Below are 15,486 nucleotides of genomic sequence, written 5' to 3'. Positions count from 1 at the left end.
AAGGTTCTGATTTAATTGGTCTAAGGTCTAAGTGCTTACATATGAGTATTTTTTTAAAACTTCCCCACGTAATTCTAGTATGCAGCTGAGGCTGAGAACCATGGTTTCAAAGGTGTATACCAGGAAAGCACTGAGAATGTAAGTTTGGATGGGCACAGTACAATTAAAGACAAGAGCATAGATTTGACCTAATAGGTAAGAGAGAATCCTCATTGGTTCTTGTACCAAAAAGTAATACAATGAGAACCATGTTTTGATAAGATTAATTTACCAGTGATACCCAGCAGTGTATGGACGGTGACTGGATATTAGGAACTTTGGGGCAGTGGGAAGAGTTGAGGTTCTAGGTAATCAGCATAAATCGTAAAATGGGAAGATAACTATGGGAGTACAGATACTGAGAACACATGACTTCCCAAGAAAATGTGTTTCCACAATAACTGGAAGCTAAACTTGGTCTACAATTACATTTTGTTTATCATATGGGATTGCATATCTTATCTCTGAATCTTGGACATGGTTTACAAACAAACCTGTGCTGTGCCAAAGGAGAGTAAGAGTCTTAAGTAATAGTGGGAAACAAAAAATGCCTTATGCTCTTCTTTTATTACTGCTTAGCACAAAATACATCCATATCAGACACTCAGTAAGGAAGTAAGATACTCGTGAAGAATCATTGCCATTATTACCCATAAAATGTTACAGAGGAGAGAGAAGAAACTGTCCCCATTTTAGAAGAATGCTGTTCCTTTCACTTGGACTGCTCTCTGTCACTTGTCCTCTTTGAAGAACCTACTCATCTCTGTGTAAAGTCTCCAAGATTGAACTTTCCCAGAAGCCTCCATGTAAAAGCTATTCTAGGGGCACCTGGGTGGCTTAGTCAGTTAAGTGTCTGACTTTTGCTTAGGTCATGATCTCGCGGTTCGTGGGTTCACGCCCCGCGTCGGGCTCTGTGCTGACTGCCAGCTCAGAGCCGGGAGCCTATTTCAGAGTCTGTATCTCCCTCTCTCTCTAACCCTCCCCTGCTCACGTTGTCTCTCTCTCTCTCCTAGAAATAAATAAAAATATTTAAAAAAAAAAGCTATTCTAATTCTTTCTTAAACTTTGCTACTCTGGATCCCCGTTAATGCATTTACCAGACCATTGGAACAGTCCATGTCTAGAGGGTGAAGAGGGTAAACTGGAAGCTACTGGTCCCTCCTCAGGTACGGAACTAACCCCGTTGCTTTCTCCATTTTAATCTGCTGTATTCAGTTATCAAGCAAATACGCCCAGGTTCTAACATCACAATCTACGTCTCTGTAGTGCAAGGGAACAGCACATTGTGAACTGACCAGTTTACCTGTGGAGAAGGCCATGCCCAAGCATGTGTTGAAGCCAGTGATAGCCAGAATATCATCAAAGCTGCCAGCAGCCATGAGTAAGGTTGGGACGCCTTTTTCAACCCCGTAGCCTCCTTCCTGCAAAAGGAGCATTGAAGGCACTACGACAGCTGGAGACACAGCACCTAAAACAAAACTAAGTAGGCAGCACTTTAAATGTGTGTGATAGCAGCTTACGCATTATTATTATTGTTGTTGTTGTTGAAATTATAATAACGTCTACTGTTTTAGAGGTTACACTTTAGACAACTATTGTCTTTCAAATAGCAGTGAAGCACCAAACTGAAAACACACACACACACAAGTTCTACAGAACTCTTTTTCAAAGTGTGGCCACAGACAGCCTATATTGGAACCACTTAGGTTGCCCCGAAATATATAATTATGGGTGGCACAGAAGACCTAATGGGGTTAAGATGCAGGAATCTGTCTTAAAAAAAGAAAAGAAAAGAAAAGAAAGCCAGGGTGCCTGTGTGGCTCAGTTGGTTGAGTGTCTGACTTTGGCTCAGGTCATGATCTCAGGGTTCGTGGCTTGCTGCTGTCAGCACAGAGCCCGCTTTAGATTCTCTGTCCCTCCCTTGTTTACTCTCTCTCAAAAATAAATAAAACATTAAAAAAAAAAGACAAAACATTTATGGTATAAGGTTTGAAAAACACAGCTGAAGGCTTTTTAAATTGGAGCTAACTAATATTAGGCCTTCTGTTGGGAATTGATATGTAAAATAAGACAACAGATTAGAAGAAGGCCATAATGGCAGTGACAGTGATATGAACACGAGCAGCAGTAACAGCAGAAAACATTTTTCAGTCCTTACTATATGCCAAACACCATTTTCAGTGCTCTACATAAATTAACTAATTTAATCCTCACAACAACTCTAGAAGGTAACTACAATAATTATTTTCATTCTGTAAACGAGAAGACTGAGATGCAGAAAGATTAAATAACTTGCCAAAATTCACATACTGGAAAGTCACAGAGCTGGGATTTGAATCCAGGCAGTATAGCTCCACTGTCTTAACCAGAGGTAAGGATTTCTAGCTTCTTACCTACTTATTGTTACTAAATTCTTACTAAGTATTTTCATAATTATTTACTTCTTTTTTTAAGTGTTTATTTTTGAGAGGGAGAGAGACAGCATGAGTGAGTGAAGAAGGAGCAGAGAGTGAGAGGGAGACACAGAATCAGAAGCAGCCTCCAGGCTCTAAGCTGTCAGCCCAGAGCCCGATGTGGGGCTCAAACCCACAAACTCTGAGATCATGACCTGAGCCGAAGTCAGACACTTAACTGACTGAGCCACCGAGGCTCCCCTTTATTTATTTACTTCTCACGGCTGTTAACCATTAGAAGAACTGGCAGTGGAAAGAAAAGACAGCAGAACCACCCAATTGTAATTGTCTGGTGACAAAAGAAGAAAAGAGTGTTTGGTGTTAATTACTGTTGGTGTGTTTATTATCCTTTATATGGACTTTGAGGTGAGATATGGCATCTCTCACCAGCATGGGATGAGGTGTAGGCAAAACACCATTAATAATTCTTCAACAGTTTGAATCATAATCCCTGTAGAAGTTAGATGTTTTCTATATATAGTATATTTTGAAGTTATAATATTTAGGTTATGCTGAATATCTGTGTTGTATTTTCTGATGTCCTTAAGAAAATGCTATTATGCATTCTCTTGGATGGAATCAAATAAAGCCCCAAACATCCCTGCATTATTTTCATATGACAAAGAAAAATCATTACCCCAGGATAAAGCCCCATTGCCACGGTAAACCCATTAGGAAGTGGGCCAGAAGAGCAGATGTGCATGCCTCCACAAGACAAGGCCCCATGGAGAGTCTTATACAAACACCTTTCAGCTTCTTCAGGGCCTGAAATATGCAAATAGAAACACAAAAATAATCATTTAAAGAGAGAGAGAGATTATGACATTAGACACTTTTTCTTCAGTATTCAGACCATGTTTGGATTATCATGAATTTGCCAGGTAATGAGTTTTATTTAACAAACATTTCAGTGTTTGAAGTGTTTTGGAGACAGCTTATAGTCCTCAGAGAAACACTATGATATACGTGATATTATTATCCCCATTATATTTAGATGCCCTCATCTAAAAAGATACAAGTTAAAGTCACTTGCCCAAGATTAAGAAATTGGTAAATTGTGCAGCTGGGTTTGAAGTCAGACAGGATGTTCTGGAGTCTGTGCTCATTAATCCCCAAAGTCACTGTTTTAACCCTCTCAGTATTAGCTTGTGGCTAGAATGAGGCCAGGGTGAAAACCTTCATCCCCAAGAACATTCATTCCTTCATTCAAAAATATATGTTAGTGAAAGCATTAAAAAAGGCATACTTGAGACTCATTCTATGTATCAAGCAGTTTCTTGAGCTGTATAGTTATCCCTAAGAACTTGCAGAAGGCTTTGCACACCATAAATGTGCTTTCTTCTCTCAAGACCGTTGTTTATAAGGATGACCTATATCACTGTCAGAGAAAAGGGGAGCCTTTATTCCTAGTGCTGTCCCCAGAGGTATAATTCCACCTTCTTCCAAGAAAGAATATGGGGTATTCTTCTTGGAATAGCCAGTCCTGCATGAAATAAACACTATTTTATTCTTTAGGCTGTCACGCAAATGCCTAGAGCTCAGTGATTTCTAAATAGCTGTACTACTGGAAGAGTACAATTCCTAGTCAACAATTAGAAATTTATACTTCATACCTTTGAGTCAAGCCCAAGGCCAGCACGAACCAATATGATAGACAGGGCTATGCTTCTCAAAGCGGAAGACCACTTATGCTTGATCTGTACATTATCACTGATGATGGGGATATTTCTGATAAGAAACCCGGCAAGAAGCATGCCTAGAATGGAGAAGTCAAATAACTCTTTAGTTGGTTTTCAAATAAAGAAAATATTTTTGGCACTTTTAATTTTTGAGTTCACATCTCTTTAATATTTTTTTAATAATTTTTTTAAATGGATGAAAGACCTAAATGTGAGACAGGAAACCATCAAAATTCTAGAGGAGAACACAGGTAGCAACCTCTTTGACCTTGGCTGTAGCAACTTCTTACTAGACACATTGCCAGAGGCAAAGGAAACAAAAGCAAAAATAAACTACAAGGAGTTCATAAAGATAAAAAGCTTCTGGACAGCAAAGGAAACAATCAACAAAACAAAAAGGCAGCCTATGGAATGGGCAAAGATATTTGCAAATGACATATTGGATAAAAGATTAGTATCCAAAATCTATAAAGAATGCATCAAACTCCACACCCAAAATCAATCCAGTGAAGAAAGGAGTAGAAGACATGAATTGAAACTTTTCCATCATGCAGATGGATAACAGATGCATGAAAAGGTGCTCAATCTCACACATCATCAGGGAAACACAAATCAAAACCATGATGAGATACCACCTCTCACGCTATGGAGGCTCCTCAAAAAGTTAAAAACAGAACTATCCTATGATCTAGCAATTGTACTGTTAAGTATTTATCCAAATGATACAAAAATACAGATTCAAAGGGTACATGCCCTCTGATGTTTTTAGCAGCATTATCAATAATAGCAAACTACAGAAAGAGCCCAAGTGTCCACTGACTGATTAATAAATAAAGAGGATACACACACACACACACACACACACACACACACAAAATGGAATATTAGCCATCAAAAGAATGAAGGCTTAATATTTGCAACAATGTGGATGGAACCAGAGTATATTATGCTAAGTGTAATAAGTCAGTCAGAGAAAGACAAATATCATAAGATTTCATTCACATGTGAATTAGGAAACAAAACAGATGAACATATGTGAAGGGGAAAAAAAGAGAGAGGAGAGCAAACCATAAGATACTCTTTTTTTTCTTTGAATTTTATTTCTTTTTTCTTTTTCTAATTATTTTTTCAAATTTATTTAATTATTTAATTTACTTATTTATTTACATCCAAGTTATTTAGCATATAGTGCAATAATGATTTCGGGAGTAGATTCCAGTGATTCATTCCCTACGTACAACACCTAGTGTTCATCCCAACAAGTGTCTTCCTTAATGCCTTTCATCCATTTAACCCATCCATCCACACATAACCCATAAGAGGTTCTAAATGATAGAAAACAAATTGAGGGTTGATGGAGGAAGGTAGGTGTGGAGATGGGCTAGATGGGTGATGGGTATTAAGGAGGGCACTTGTTATGATGAGCACTGGGTATTATATGCAAGTGATGAATCACTAAATTCTATTCCTGAAACCAATATTACACTATATGTTAACTAACCAGAATTTAAATAAAACCTTAAATGCTAAAATAAAAAATTAAAATAATATACTAATTTAGAGGAGCTAAGAAAAGGCTTTAATATGCAAATGAAAATCATTAGAATCAGTAATATTTCTTTAAAAAATGTTTTTAAACATTTATTTATTTTTGAGAGACAGAGAGAGACAGATCATGAGCAGGGGAGGGGTAGAGAGAGGGGCACACAGAATCGGAAGCAGGCTCTAGGCTCTGAGCTGTCAGCACAGAGCCCAACATGGGGCTTGAAACCATGAACTGTGAGATCATGACCTGAGCCGAAGTCAGACGCTTAACCGACTGAGCCACCCAGGTGTCCCTAGAATCAGTAATAGTTCTTAAAAAATTGAACCTGAAAGGGAAAAACAGGGTGCAGTATTTAGACAGAAATGTGATCAAATTCTAAATATAAAATGTTTCAATACAATGCTCAATTCAGTCACTCTTTTGTGTGCAAATAGCAAATGGCTCCTGAAATTATTTGCTATGTCAGAGTATCTGAATTATCAACAAATACCTATATGGGTTCTATTTCACCTTTAAGCCAGGTTATTTAACAAAAAATACATAACTTGTGAGGTGCCTGTGTAGCTCAGTTGAGGGTCTGATTTTGGCTCAGGTCATGATCTCGTGCTTCATGAGTTCAAGCCCCGCTTCAGGCTCTGTGCAGAGCCTGGAGCCTGCTTCAGATTCCGTGTCTCCCTCTCTCTCTGATCCTCCCCTGCTCGCACTCTGTCTCTCTCTCAAAAACAGACATTGAAAAAATTTTAAGAATACATGACTTTCTTTGCAAAGGCTTGTAAGTTATGATGAAATGGACATTGCTCTGTCATGTCAGCTTCTGATTCTTCTTTCCTTTAGCCATTCACTGATTACCAAATGCCTTCAGTATTTTAGACACTATAGTAGGTAGTAGAAGTATAATAATGAACAAAAACTTGGTACTAAACCTCAACAAATTTTCAGCCTCTAGGGGAGTGAGATAAACTGACAACCTCAATTTTATGGAAGCATAAGGAAGTGTTGTATGAGTGAAGTAAGAGGGGTGAGTCAGAGAGATCCAAACAAGGGAAGAACTGGGCGGGGAGTAAAGAAGTTTCTGGATGGATTAGCAGTTTCTTCCAAGGTGTGAAGAGGAAGTATGACACATTCTGGGAAGTATCAGTAGTTGACAGTGACCGAGGGAGCTGAATATTTTTCGAGAGAATCTTGCCCTCACTGATACTACATACCCCTACAATTGGAAAGAAAGACTTCTCCATCAGACACTGGGCTTCCAGACTGTGTTCTTCTCTAACAGTACCCTCTTCTGAACATGTCCTTACAAGCTTTACAGGTTAAATGACTGAACAAATTTACTATCATTGCAATGTTCTATATGTAAGCTATGAGAATAGAGACTAATGACAAGCACAGCTTTTGTGACTTGCTGGAGACACCGCTAGGCCAGGAAGCATCACTGCCATTTAATCTAGAAGAAGGTCTCTTAAAGTTCTGAATTGTGGAGTTACAGCCTTTCCAGAATTTTTGAAAGTAGGAACTAGCCAACAACAGTTGTTTTTTAAAGAATAATAAAAATAACACATGCTCATGGTAAATTAAAACATCATCAACAACTATGAAGTGACCAGTACATGCCCTACTCCAACTGCAAACTTTTGATCTTCATTCACCGAAGATTTTAACTCTTAAGAGTTTTCTGTGTCTTTCCAGAAAAGTTTGTATACCTATGTAAACATGCCTCAGTATATGTGTGTGCACACACCTCATTTTTTAATAGCAATAGTATCTCATTGTTTGGAAGGACTGTAATTTTTGGACCAATTAATGGACTTTAAGGAATTTTTCATTACAAATAGGGCTGAAATGAGCATAGTTCAAAAGAAATAATAATCTAACAAGGACTCAAAAATATGTCAAGAGTTTCTTTTGGAGTTTTGGGGTGAGGAGGGCAAGAAGAAATATTTCTTGTTCTCCAAATGAATGTGACAACAACTTCCCTGGGACACTGTTTCCTTTGCTGATGGTCTGGATTGATATGGCCGGCCACCTGATACTGATGTGGCAGATGACCCCTTCACTCCTTTGTCCACAAGGTGAGTGACTTACAATATATTGAGCCCTAGTTTTGTAGCATTTCTGTCTTATAGTTACTTCTACCATGGTTGATGCTAAACTACCAGCATGATCCATGAATGTGCAGTTGGGAAGAGACAGCCAGTGGCACACCACTGTATATTATTTCCATAATTTCAAGAGCATAGAAAAGGGGAAATGCAGTAAAATAATTAGGAAGTGATTAGTTTTGAGTATATATTGGTCTAATTTTTAATGTAAATTATTTAATTGTAAATATGTATAATTTAATTTTTAAAAATTGCCGTGTTTAACAATTGGTTCATCAAACTCAAAATTTAACAATTGGCTTTTGGCTCCAGTACAGCAAATACAGAAATACTTTATATTTATTTCTAAAAGCTTTCCAAACTACAGTTTTTAAAATATCATTTACTCTTGAAATCAGAAAGTGTAGCACTTACCTAGAAGAGGAGGTAGTGGAGGTAATGTAGGTAACTTAATGAGCCCAAAAAGTTTACCTCCAATAATGGCAAAATAGAATAGGATTATAATTCCAAATAGGTTTCCTCCAGGAAGACATTCGGTGCCAGTAACTGACCAAACGACAGCCCAGAGAAGAACAACCATGGTAACTGAAATAAACCAGGAAAACTAGTTTCTACCAGTAACTTGTCATATGCAGGTTTTAATATAATATAAAAATTTTAAAAATATAAAACATACATACAAATATTTATAACCATGTGTAAATTTTAGAGAGTATCAGTAATAGGAACAGTTGGGTAATAATTACCAATCATCTTAAGAAATAAGATACTACCAGTGCTTGTGGACCCACCTATGTGCCCCTTCTAATCCTATCTCCCGTCTTCTTTCACACTTTCAGAAAGAACTGCTATCTTGAATTTTTTTTTTTACCATTCTTCTATTTTTTTTTATAATTTTACTGTAAATATTCACTAGTTAATAAAAAGGGAAACATTGGCTATCTTTACTCTCTTTGTAGGAACATGAGAATACCTGAACAATCACATTCTAGTATTTTACTTGTGTCTTGAAATAAACACTATTATTGTTTCTTTTCCATAGTCAAGGTTTGTTTAGAAATTACCCATATACTTACCTATTTTCTGGTTTGATCATTATTCATTATGGCAATTCAAATCTTTAATCTGGGACAATTATTTTGTTGCCTAAAGTATTTCCTTTAATAGAAGCATTTCTATTAGAATGTGAAACATGTTTCCTACTTTGAAAACCTTGTGTTGTACTAAAGTTTACACTGAAAAAACAAAGACTCCTAGAAAAACAGTTGGGCAGACCACTCAAAACTCAAAGCTTGTGACCAAAGTATTGACAAAACCAGTAATGATCCTAATAAAAGTGTTAGTGCAGTTAAATCTACACTGGCATTTGCATCTCACCGTCTCTTTTTGGCAGACTCAAACACTGGAACCACATGTATTATTTCAAGATGTAGAACCCTGAAAGCATTTACTTTAAATAGAAAGTAGTTCCATCCAAATCTGATCTAGAGTACAGCATTCTCCATCAATCAAATATTCATCGTTGTTTTAACTGAGGGAAAGTGTTGGCCTCTACTTTATCTGTACTGTCAGCTTCTACATCCGTATGTGGTTTCACTAGATAGTTTAATGGTGTAGATAGTTTAAAAAGCCTCTGAAACCCCTAAACCAGCAACTAACTGTCTGGAAAAAAAAAAAAAAAAGGGAGTTCAGCTTTTCTTTCTTTATTAAAAAAATTTTTTTAAATGTCTTATTTATTTGAGAAAGAGAAAGACAGTGTGAGCAGAAGAGGGTCAGAGAGAGAGGGAAATACAGAATCTGAAGCAGGCTCCAGGCTCCAAGCTGGTTGTCAGCACAGAGCCCGACGCGGGGCTCAAACACATGAACTGTGAGATCATGACCTGAGCCGAAGTTGGACACTTAACTGACTGAGCCACACAGGTGCCCCGGGAGTTCAGCTTTTTAAAAAGTCTTCATTTTTGTAAGGCTTTATCTTTAATTTTAAGGAATTGTATCTCTGATCCTTTTTGTCTGTTCTTGTTTTTCAATGCATTTTGTATTCACACGCTACTGTTTGATGATGCAAAATATTAACATAGCAGGAGAAATTATGTGCAAATGCAAATTTTCATATTACACTGACACAATTCCTCATTTACCATCAGACGTGAACTAATTCACAGTACAGAAACAGTGCACCAGAGCAAGCTTTACTTCCCATGAAGATCTGTTGGTAAATTCTTAGTTTTATTGATCTGGGATTATCTTTATTCTCATTCTTTATTTTTTTAAGAATTTACTTTCAAGTTTTATTGTTTTTTTTTTTTTGAGAAAGACAGAGTGTGAGCAGAGAAGGGGCAGAGAGAGAGGAGACACAGAATTTGAAGCAGGCTCTAGGCTCAGAGCTGTCAGCACAGAGCCACACGCGGAGCTTGCATTTGCAAACCACAAGGTCATGACCTGAGCCAAAGTTGGACACTTAACCGACTGAGCCACCACTCTTTATTCTCATTCTTAAAAGATAGTTTTTCAGGGTACACAGTTCTAGGTTGAGGGCTACTGTCTCCTAGTTCCTTTAAAATACTGTCTCTTGGTTTTCTGGCATTTATTATTGTTTTTAAATGTCTTTAAGGAAATTTTTTTTCTTTGGCTATTTTTAAGATCTTTTCTTTTTCATTGGTTTTCTGCAATTGCAGTGTGATCTGCTCGGCACTTCTGTTTAAATTCCATATGGCCACCTTTTAGTTTGTTTAGAATTTATGTTTTTCATCAATTCTGGAATTTTCTGTCTTTACTTCTTCAAATATTTCCTCTTTCCTATTCTTCCCCCTTCCTTTTTCTGGACCTCTGATTAAATCCTTGAACAGTCATAATCTCTTCTCCTCCCTTTGGCTAAGCCCAGCTTTCATATTCATTTTTTCCTGGTGTACTGCATTGTAATCTCTTCAGACCTATTTGCTAGATTACCAATTTTCTTTTCACTTAATCTGCTGCCTAATCTATTGAGCTTTAAATTTCAATTACTGTATTATATCTTTCATGTCTATAAGTTCAATTTGGTGGTTATTGAAATTTGCTCATTTTTGTAAATAGATTCTTGTTTTATCTTTATATTTGCTACCTCCTCTTTAACTTTCTTTTAAAAAAATTTTTTTAAATGTTTATTTTTGAGAGAGAGAGAAAGAATGTGAGCAGGGAAAGGGCAGAGAGAGAGGGAGACACAGAATCTGAAACAGGTTCCAGGCCCCAAGCTGTCAGCAGAAAGCCCGATGTGGGCTCAGGAGCTGTGACGTTATGACCTGAGCCGAAGTTGGACGCTCAGTTGACTGAGCCACCCAGACACCTAATTTAACTTGTTTATAGTTACTGAAAATATTTTATATTTTATTTTCTGATAATGCAAATTCTTGAAATCTAGTTCCTTGTGCATGTTGTGATTTTTTGTTTTTGTGTTTTTGGCAACAGTGAGCTCTTCCATGAGACTTAATCTTTGGGAATTGCTGGAGTTGAATGTTAGTTTTCCCAGATAGGATCTAAATTTGCTCCTACCATGTGCTTAGAATCTTAACAATCTAGGACTACTTTTAGATATATTTTCAGCTTGAGTTTTTTTCTGTGACTTTGGAACACAGATCAGCATGAAGGTACACATATTTTGTGGAGACTTCCCTTGCCCAGACAGTTTAGACAGATAGGTTTGGCTGCGGGTCCCCTCTGAAGGGCAGGTTTACCTCAGATTCATCATTACATTAGGTTCCAGCTTTGTATGGGTGAGGGGAACATTTTTTCCTCTGACTTTCTCCCAACCTGAGCAGACCCAAGCATAGCCTCCTATGCTCTCATGGTTCTCATAATGAATCTCAAGTTCACTGGTATTTTGCAGAAGCCTCCAGAGTGAAAGCCATCTTGAGTGCTTATTTATCTCTCCTAATCATACTGTTTTTAGTGTCTGATGACTTCCTGTTTTTTTGACAGATGAAAGGTTTATTTAAAAAGACTTAAAATATTGTTTTCAGATGTTTTCATTGACATAGTGAGAGAGCTGTTCATTGAGTGTCATCCATCCTATTGCCAGAGATCAATTAACTCTCACAGAATTATTACAGATTTTGTAGGCTATGATACTATCACAGTGAAATAACTAAAGCACCTTCTGTATCTTCCAGTTGGGTAGAGAAGCTGAAATTCCTACATAGTATGGGAGGTGTAATGGGAAAGCAGGAATTATAAACTACTAAATTTTACATTGTCACAGCATAAAACCAGCTTTGTACACAATTCAGAAAGGTAGAATTATGTCCTCCACTTTCAGATCACTTTTTTAAAAAACTCTAACATTCTTTTCCATTCTCATATTCAAAATGCAGTTCTAAATACATAGTGAATGTATATTTACAGGGTTTCTCTAAATCACATTTAATTCAGTTAGCAATTTACTCCTCATTTATGATTTTGGAAAATCACATTTTCATATGTAAGATTTCCTTAAGAAAAATACGTAAATATACTGAAGGGGCACAGGATGGAGTACAGGAAAAAAAGAACAGTCTTGTAAGCCTCAGCAACAGAAGTACAGGAAAGCAAATGAAGAGGTGTTTATATATTATGAGTTCCCATTTCTCAGGCATCTGTATGGACAATGATCATAGAAGTTTTAAAAAATGACTCTCTGGGGTGCCTGCGTGGCTCAGTCGGTTGTGTGACCAATTCTTGATTTCGGCCCATGTCATCATCCCAGGGTCGTAGGATCAAGCCCTGAGTCTGGCTCTGCACAGAGCACAGAGAGTGCTTACTCTTTCTTCCTCTCCCTCTGACCCTCCCCTAACCCCTTTCTCTCTAAAAATAAAGAAAAAAAAGAAAAAAAATTAAAATTAAAAATGAGTCTCCAAATCACATCATTCATCCATACCCTTTTCCCAATGCAATCCCTGTTTTTACTGTAAATGTTTTAACTAGAAATGCATCATGATTTGAATGGTGTTAAGTTTAAAAAAATAATAAAAAGGACAGAAAAGGTATTAAATTATCTGTTGACTTATCAACGGGTATATATTTTGGAACCTGGTTTTCTCTGCATGTTTTAAATAAAGTTTGAGATTTTTTTCTCATGCTAGTTTAGAGACTTACCTAATTTTATTAAAAACATGGAGAGCCTAAAGTATAACATACTATATACTTGGCTTCAAGTGTCCCATTTGAGAATGGTAAAAGTGATTTTCAGAGCTCACAAATGAAGTCTAACAATAATGAAGTGAATCTTATTTTTTAGTAAACACAATTTTTAGATGACATGTATTATATTCTTCAACATATTTACTTTGGGAAGCCATATATTTACTCCAGTGGTACTGTCATTCCTCAACATCATTTTTGAAATTGTCTTTAAATTCTCATTTATAGGGGCACCTGGGTGGCTCAGTCAGTTAACTGTTTGATTTTCTGTTTTGGCTCAGGTCATAATCTCACAGTTTTGTGAGTTCAAGCCCTGCATTGGGCTCTGCGCTGGCAGTGTGCTGCCTGCTTGGGATTCTCTCTTCTCTCTCTACTCCGCCCCCATTCATACGGTCTCTCTCTGGAAAATTAATGAACAAACTTAAAAATACTTTCAAAAATTAGCATTTATAGACAATTTTTAAATCCCTTCTCCTTTTTCCTACTGTTTCCTCCAATGTACAAAATATATACGCCTTCACACACACACACACAATTTCCTTTTCAAACAAAAAAACAGGATTACCGAATCTGAACATCCATCCATTCTTCAAACTGATATCATAATAATGTTTGGCTGCCTCCAAAAACCAAATCCATTCCTCAAAGACAATATTTGAAATAGTGCTGAGATAAACTCCCAAAGGAAAATCCTCCAGGGGTGCCTAGGTGGCTCAGTTGGTTAAGCGTCCAACTTCAGTTTAGGTCATGATCTCATGATTTGTGAATTTGAGCCCCGCATAGGTCTCTCTGCTGTCAGCACAAAGCCTGCTTCAGATCCTTTATCTTCCTCTCTCTGCCCCTTCGCTGCTCATGCACTCTTTCTCTCTCAAAAATAAAAGAAACATTAAAAAAAAATCTTCTAAATATTTTAGGTAATAGGTGTATTCAATAAGTTGTATTCAATAAGTTGAATTGGAAACCAAGATTCTTACTTACAGAATGATGGATTCATTTGGAAACATAAATTAAGCTGTTTGTTGAAACATTAGTTGCATTAGTTAATAATGATTAAAACCAACATTTATGTATTGCCTTTCTGTTTACAAGTGATTTCTCATTTTTCTCAGTGGAGCCCTAATGTAATCCTGTGAAATTACTCAGGGACAGAAAACGAAAATGTCCTTGATCTCTGCTCTTTTTCTCTTCCTGCTAGCTGGAATGGTAGTAGCAACAGCACTCTGAGAAGCCTCAGAGTGCTGAAGATAGTGGAATCCTGTCAGCACAAGCCCCATAATGACTTGTGGAGTAGAGCCATCTATCACAGTGAATTGTTCACCCAGTAGATTTTATGTATGGAGAAGTAAACTTCTTTTTTCTCCTTTAAACCATATTATTTTAGAATCTCTCATTAAAACAATTTCATGTTTTATCCTCTCTTTCTGAATTAATTTTTACCACTTACATACCATTTGTTATTCCTCTAGCCAGCAAGCCATGTGGAGGGCAAGCAAATGTGTGTCTTAGTCTTTGCAAGTTACTTGATTCAGTTGGTATTTCTGGTAGCTTTTTTTCACTGCTATTCAGTAAGTTACTTCCTTCTGTTGGTTCTTTTGCATCCAATGCTTTGGAGTTCATAACTGTTTCCTCCTGTGTTTAAAGCAATTTAAGAATCCTTAGAAATGTTACATTTATTGTACATTTTTATAGTTACTGAGCCATCAAATCACAGATCAAATTTCTGCTGCTAGAATCAAGGCTACCACTTTATAGTGGAAATGGACAGCTATATTAATAGCTAATCAGTGAATGCTTGGAACAAGAACTATGTTAGGAGTATTTACCATTGAGTCACTATTTGTAGCATTATAAATGCTTCGGGCACACCAGCATTTATAATTTAAGCAATAATTTAAGCAATAAAAAGGGAGGGAAGAAATCACACCCATTCTAGGGGTGAGGCTGGGAACACAAAGCATCTCACAGGCTCTCTATTTTTCCAGTCTCATGTAGGGCGAGCTGCTAATGACTCTGGGAACACTGGTAGTCACACCAATTATACAAGTTTGGGGATTAAGAATGGGAAGAACTGTTAATTGAGTGATAGAGCATGAAGAGAACACAACTGTTTCATAGATTTGGAAATATATAGTCCCTTCCTTACAGAAATGGTTGGAATGCTCTATATTTGATCGTAGGTTTACCTGTGTTTCTTGATATGTAGAAGCTGTGTGGTCCATTTCTGTGGATGGTCTGAAATCTTCATGTTCAATTGTTTTATCTTCATCTCCCATGATTTATAATTAAAAATAAGAGGATAGGAGAGGAACGGGAACTGTTTTGAAGGAGAAGTAGTAAAGATATAGAATATCAACTTGAGATTTACATGAATGAATTTAGCAACAATTTGAACACTTTAAATGAATGAATTGTACTTATTTTTTCCCTTCAGACATCCTCCAAATGTCTAAAATATATTAAATTAGACTACTCTTAACTTTCAGTTGCTAATCTTTTCTTTGATTACAATGTATTGTAAT

At 36.8% G+C, this 15,486-nt stretch overlaps 1 protein-coding gene across 5 annotated transcripts in view; it reads right to left on the bottom strand.

Moving 5' to 3' along the window:
* Window positions 1-15,240, bottom strand: part of SLC9B2 (solute carrier family 9 member B2) — a 40,515-nt gene extending 25,275 nt beyond the window's left edge. For 2 of the 5 annotated variants that reach the window (XM_039220827.1, XM_039220829.1), the window contains exons 1-6: window positions 15,151-15,240; window positions 14,416-14,596; window positions 8,231-8,401; window positions 4,106-4,248; window positions 3,130-3,257; window positions 1,343-1,518 (exon numbers count right to left, since the gene is read on the bottom strand). In XM_039220827.1, coding sequence (XP_039076758.1) covers window positions 1,343-1,518; window positions 3,130-3,257; window positions 4,106-4,248; window positions 8,231-8,401; window positions 14,416-14,596; window positions 15,151-15,240 — 889 coding nt within the window. The remainder of the gene's footprint in view (window positions 1-1,342; window positions 1,519-3,129; window positions 3,258-4,105; window positions 4,249-8,230; window positions 8,402-14,415; window positions 14,597-15,150) is intronic. The other 3 variants (XM_039220828.1, XM_039220831.1, XM_039220830.1) reach the window with 2 other exon arrangements.
* Window positions 15,241-15,486: the final 246 nt, after the last annotated feature.

The sequence above is a fragment of the Hyaena hyaena genome, unplaced genomic scaffold, assembly GCF_003009895.1.
Source record: "Hyaena hyaena isolate Hyena2069 unplaced genomic scaffold, ASM300989v1 scaffold_914, whole genome shotgun sequence".
NCBI classification, from domain to species: Eukaryota; Metazoa; Chordata; class Mammalia; order Carnivora; family Hyaenidae; genus Hyaena; species Hyaena hyaena.
Note: the sequence above shows the minus strand (reverse complement) of the source record. Positions and strands in the feature narration are given on the sequence as shown.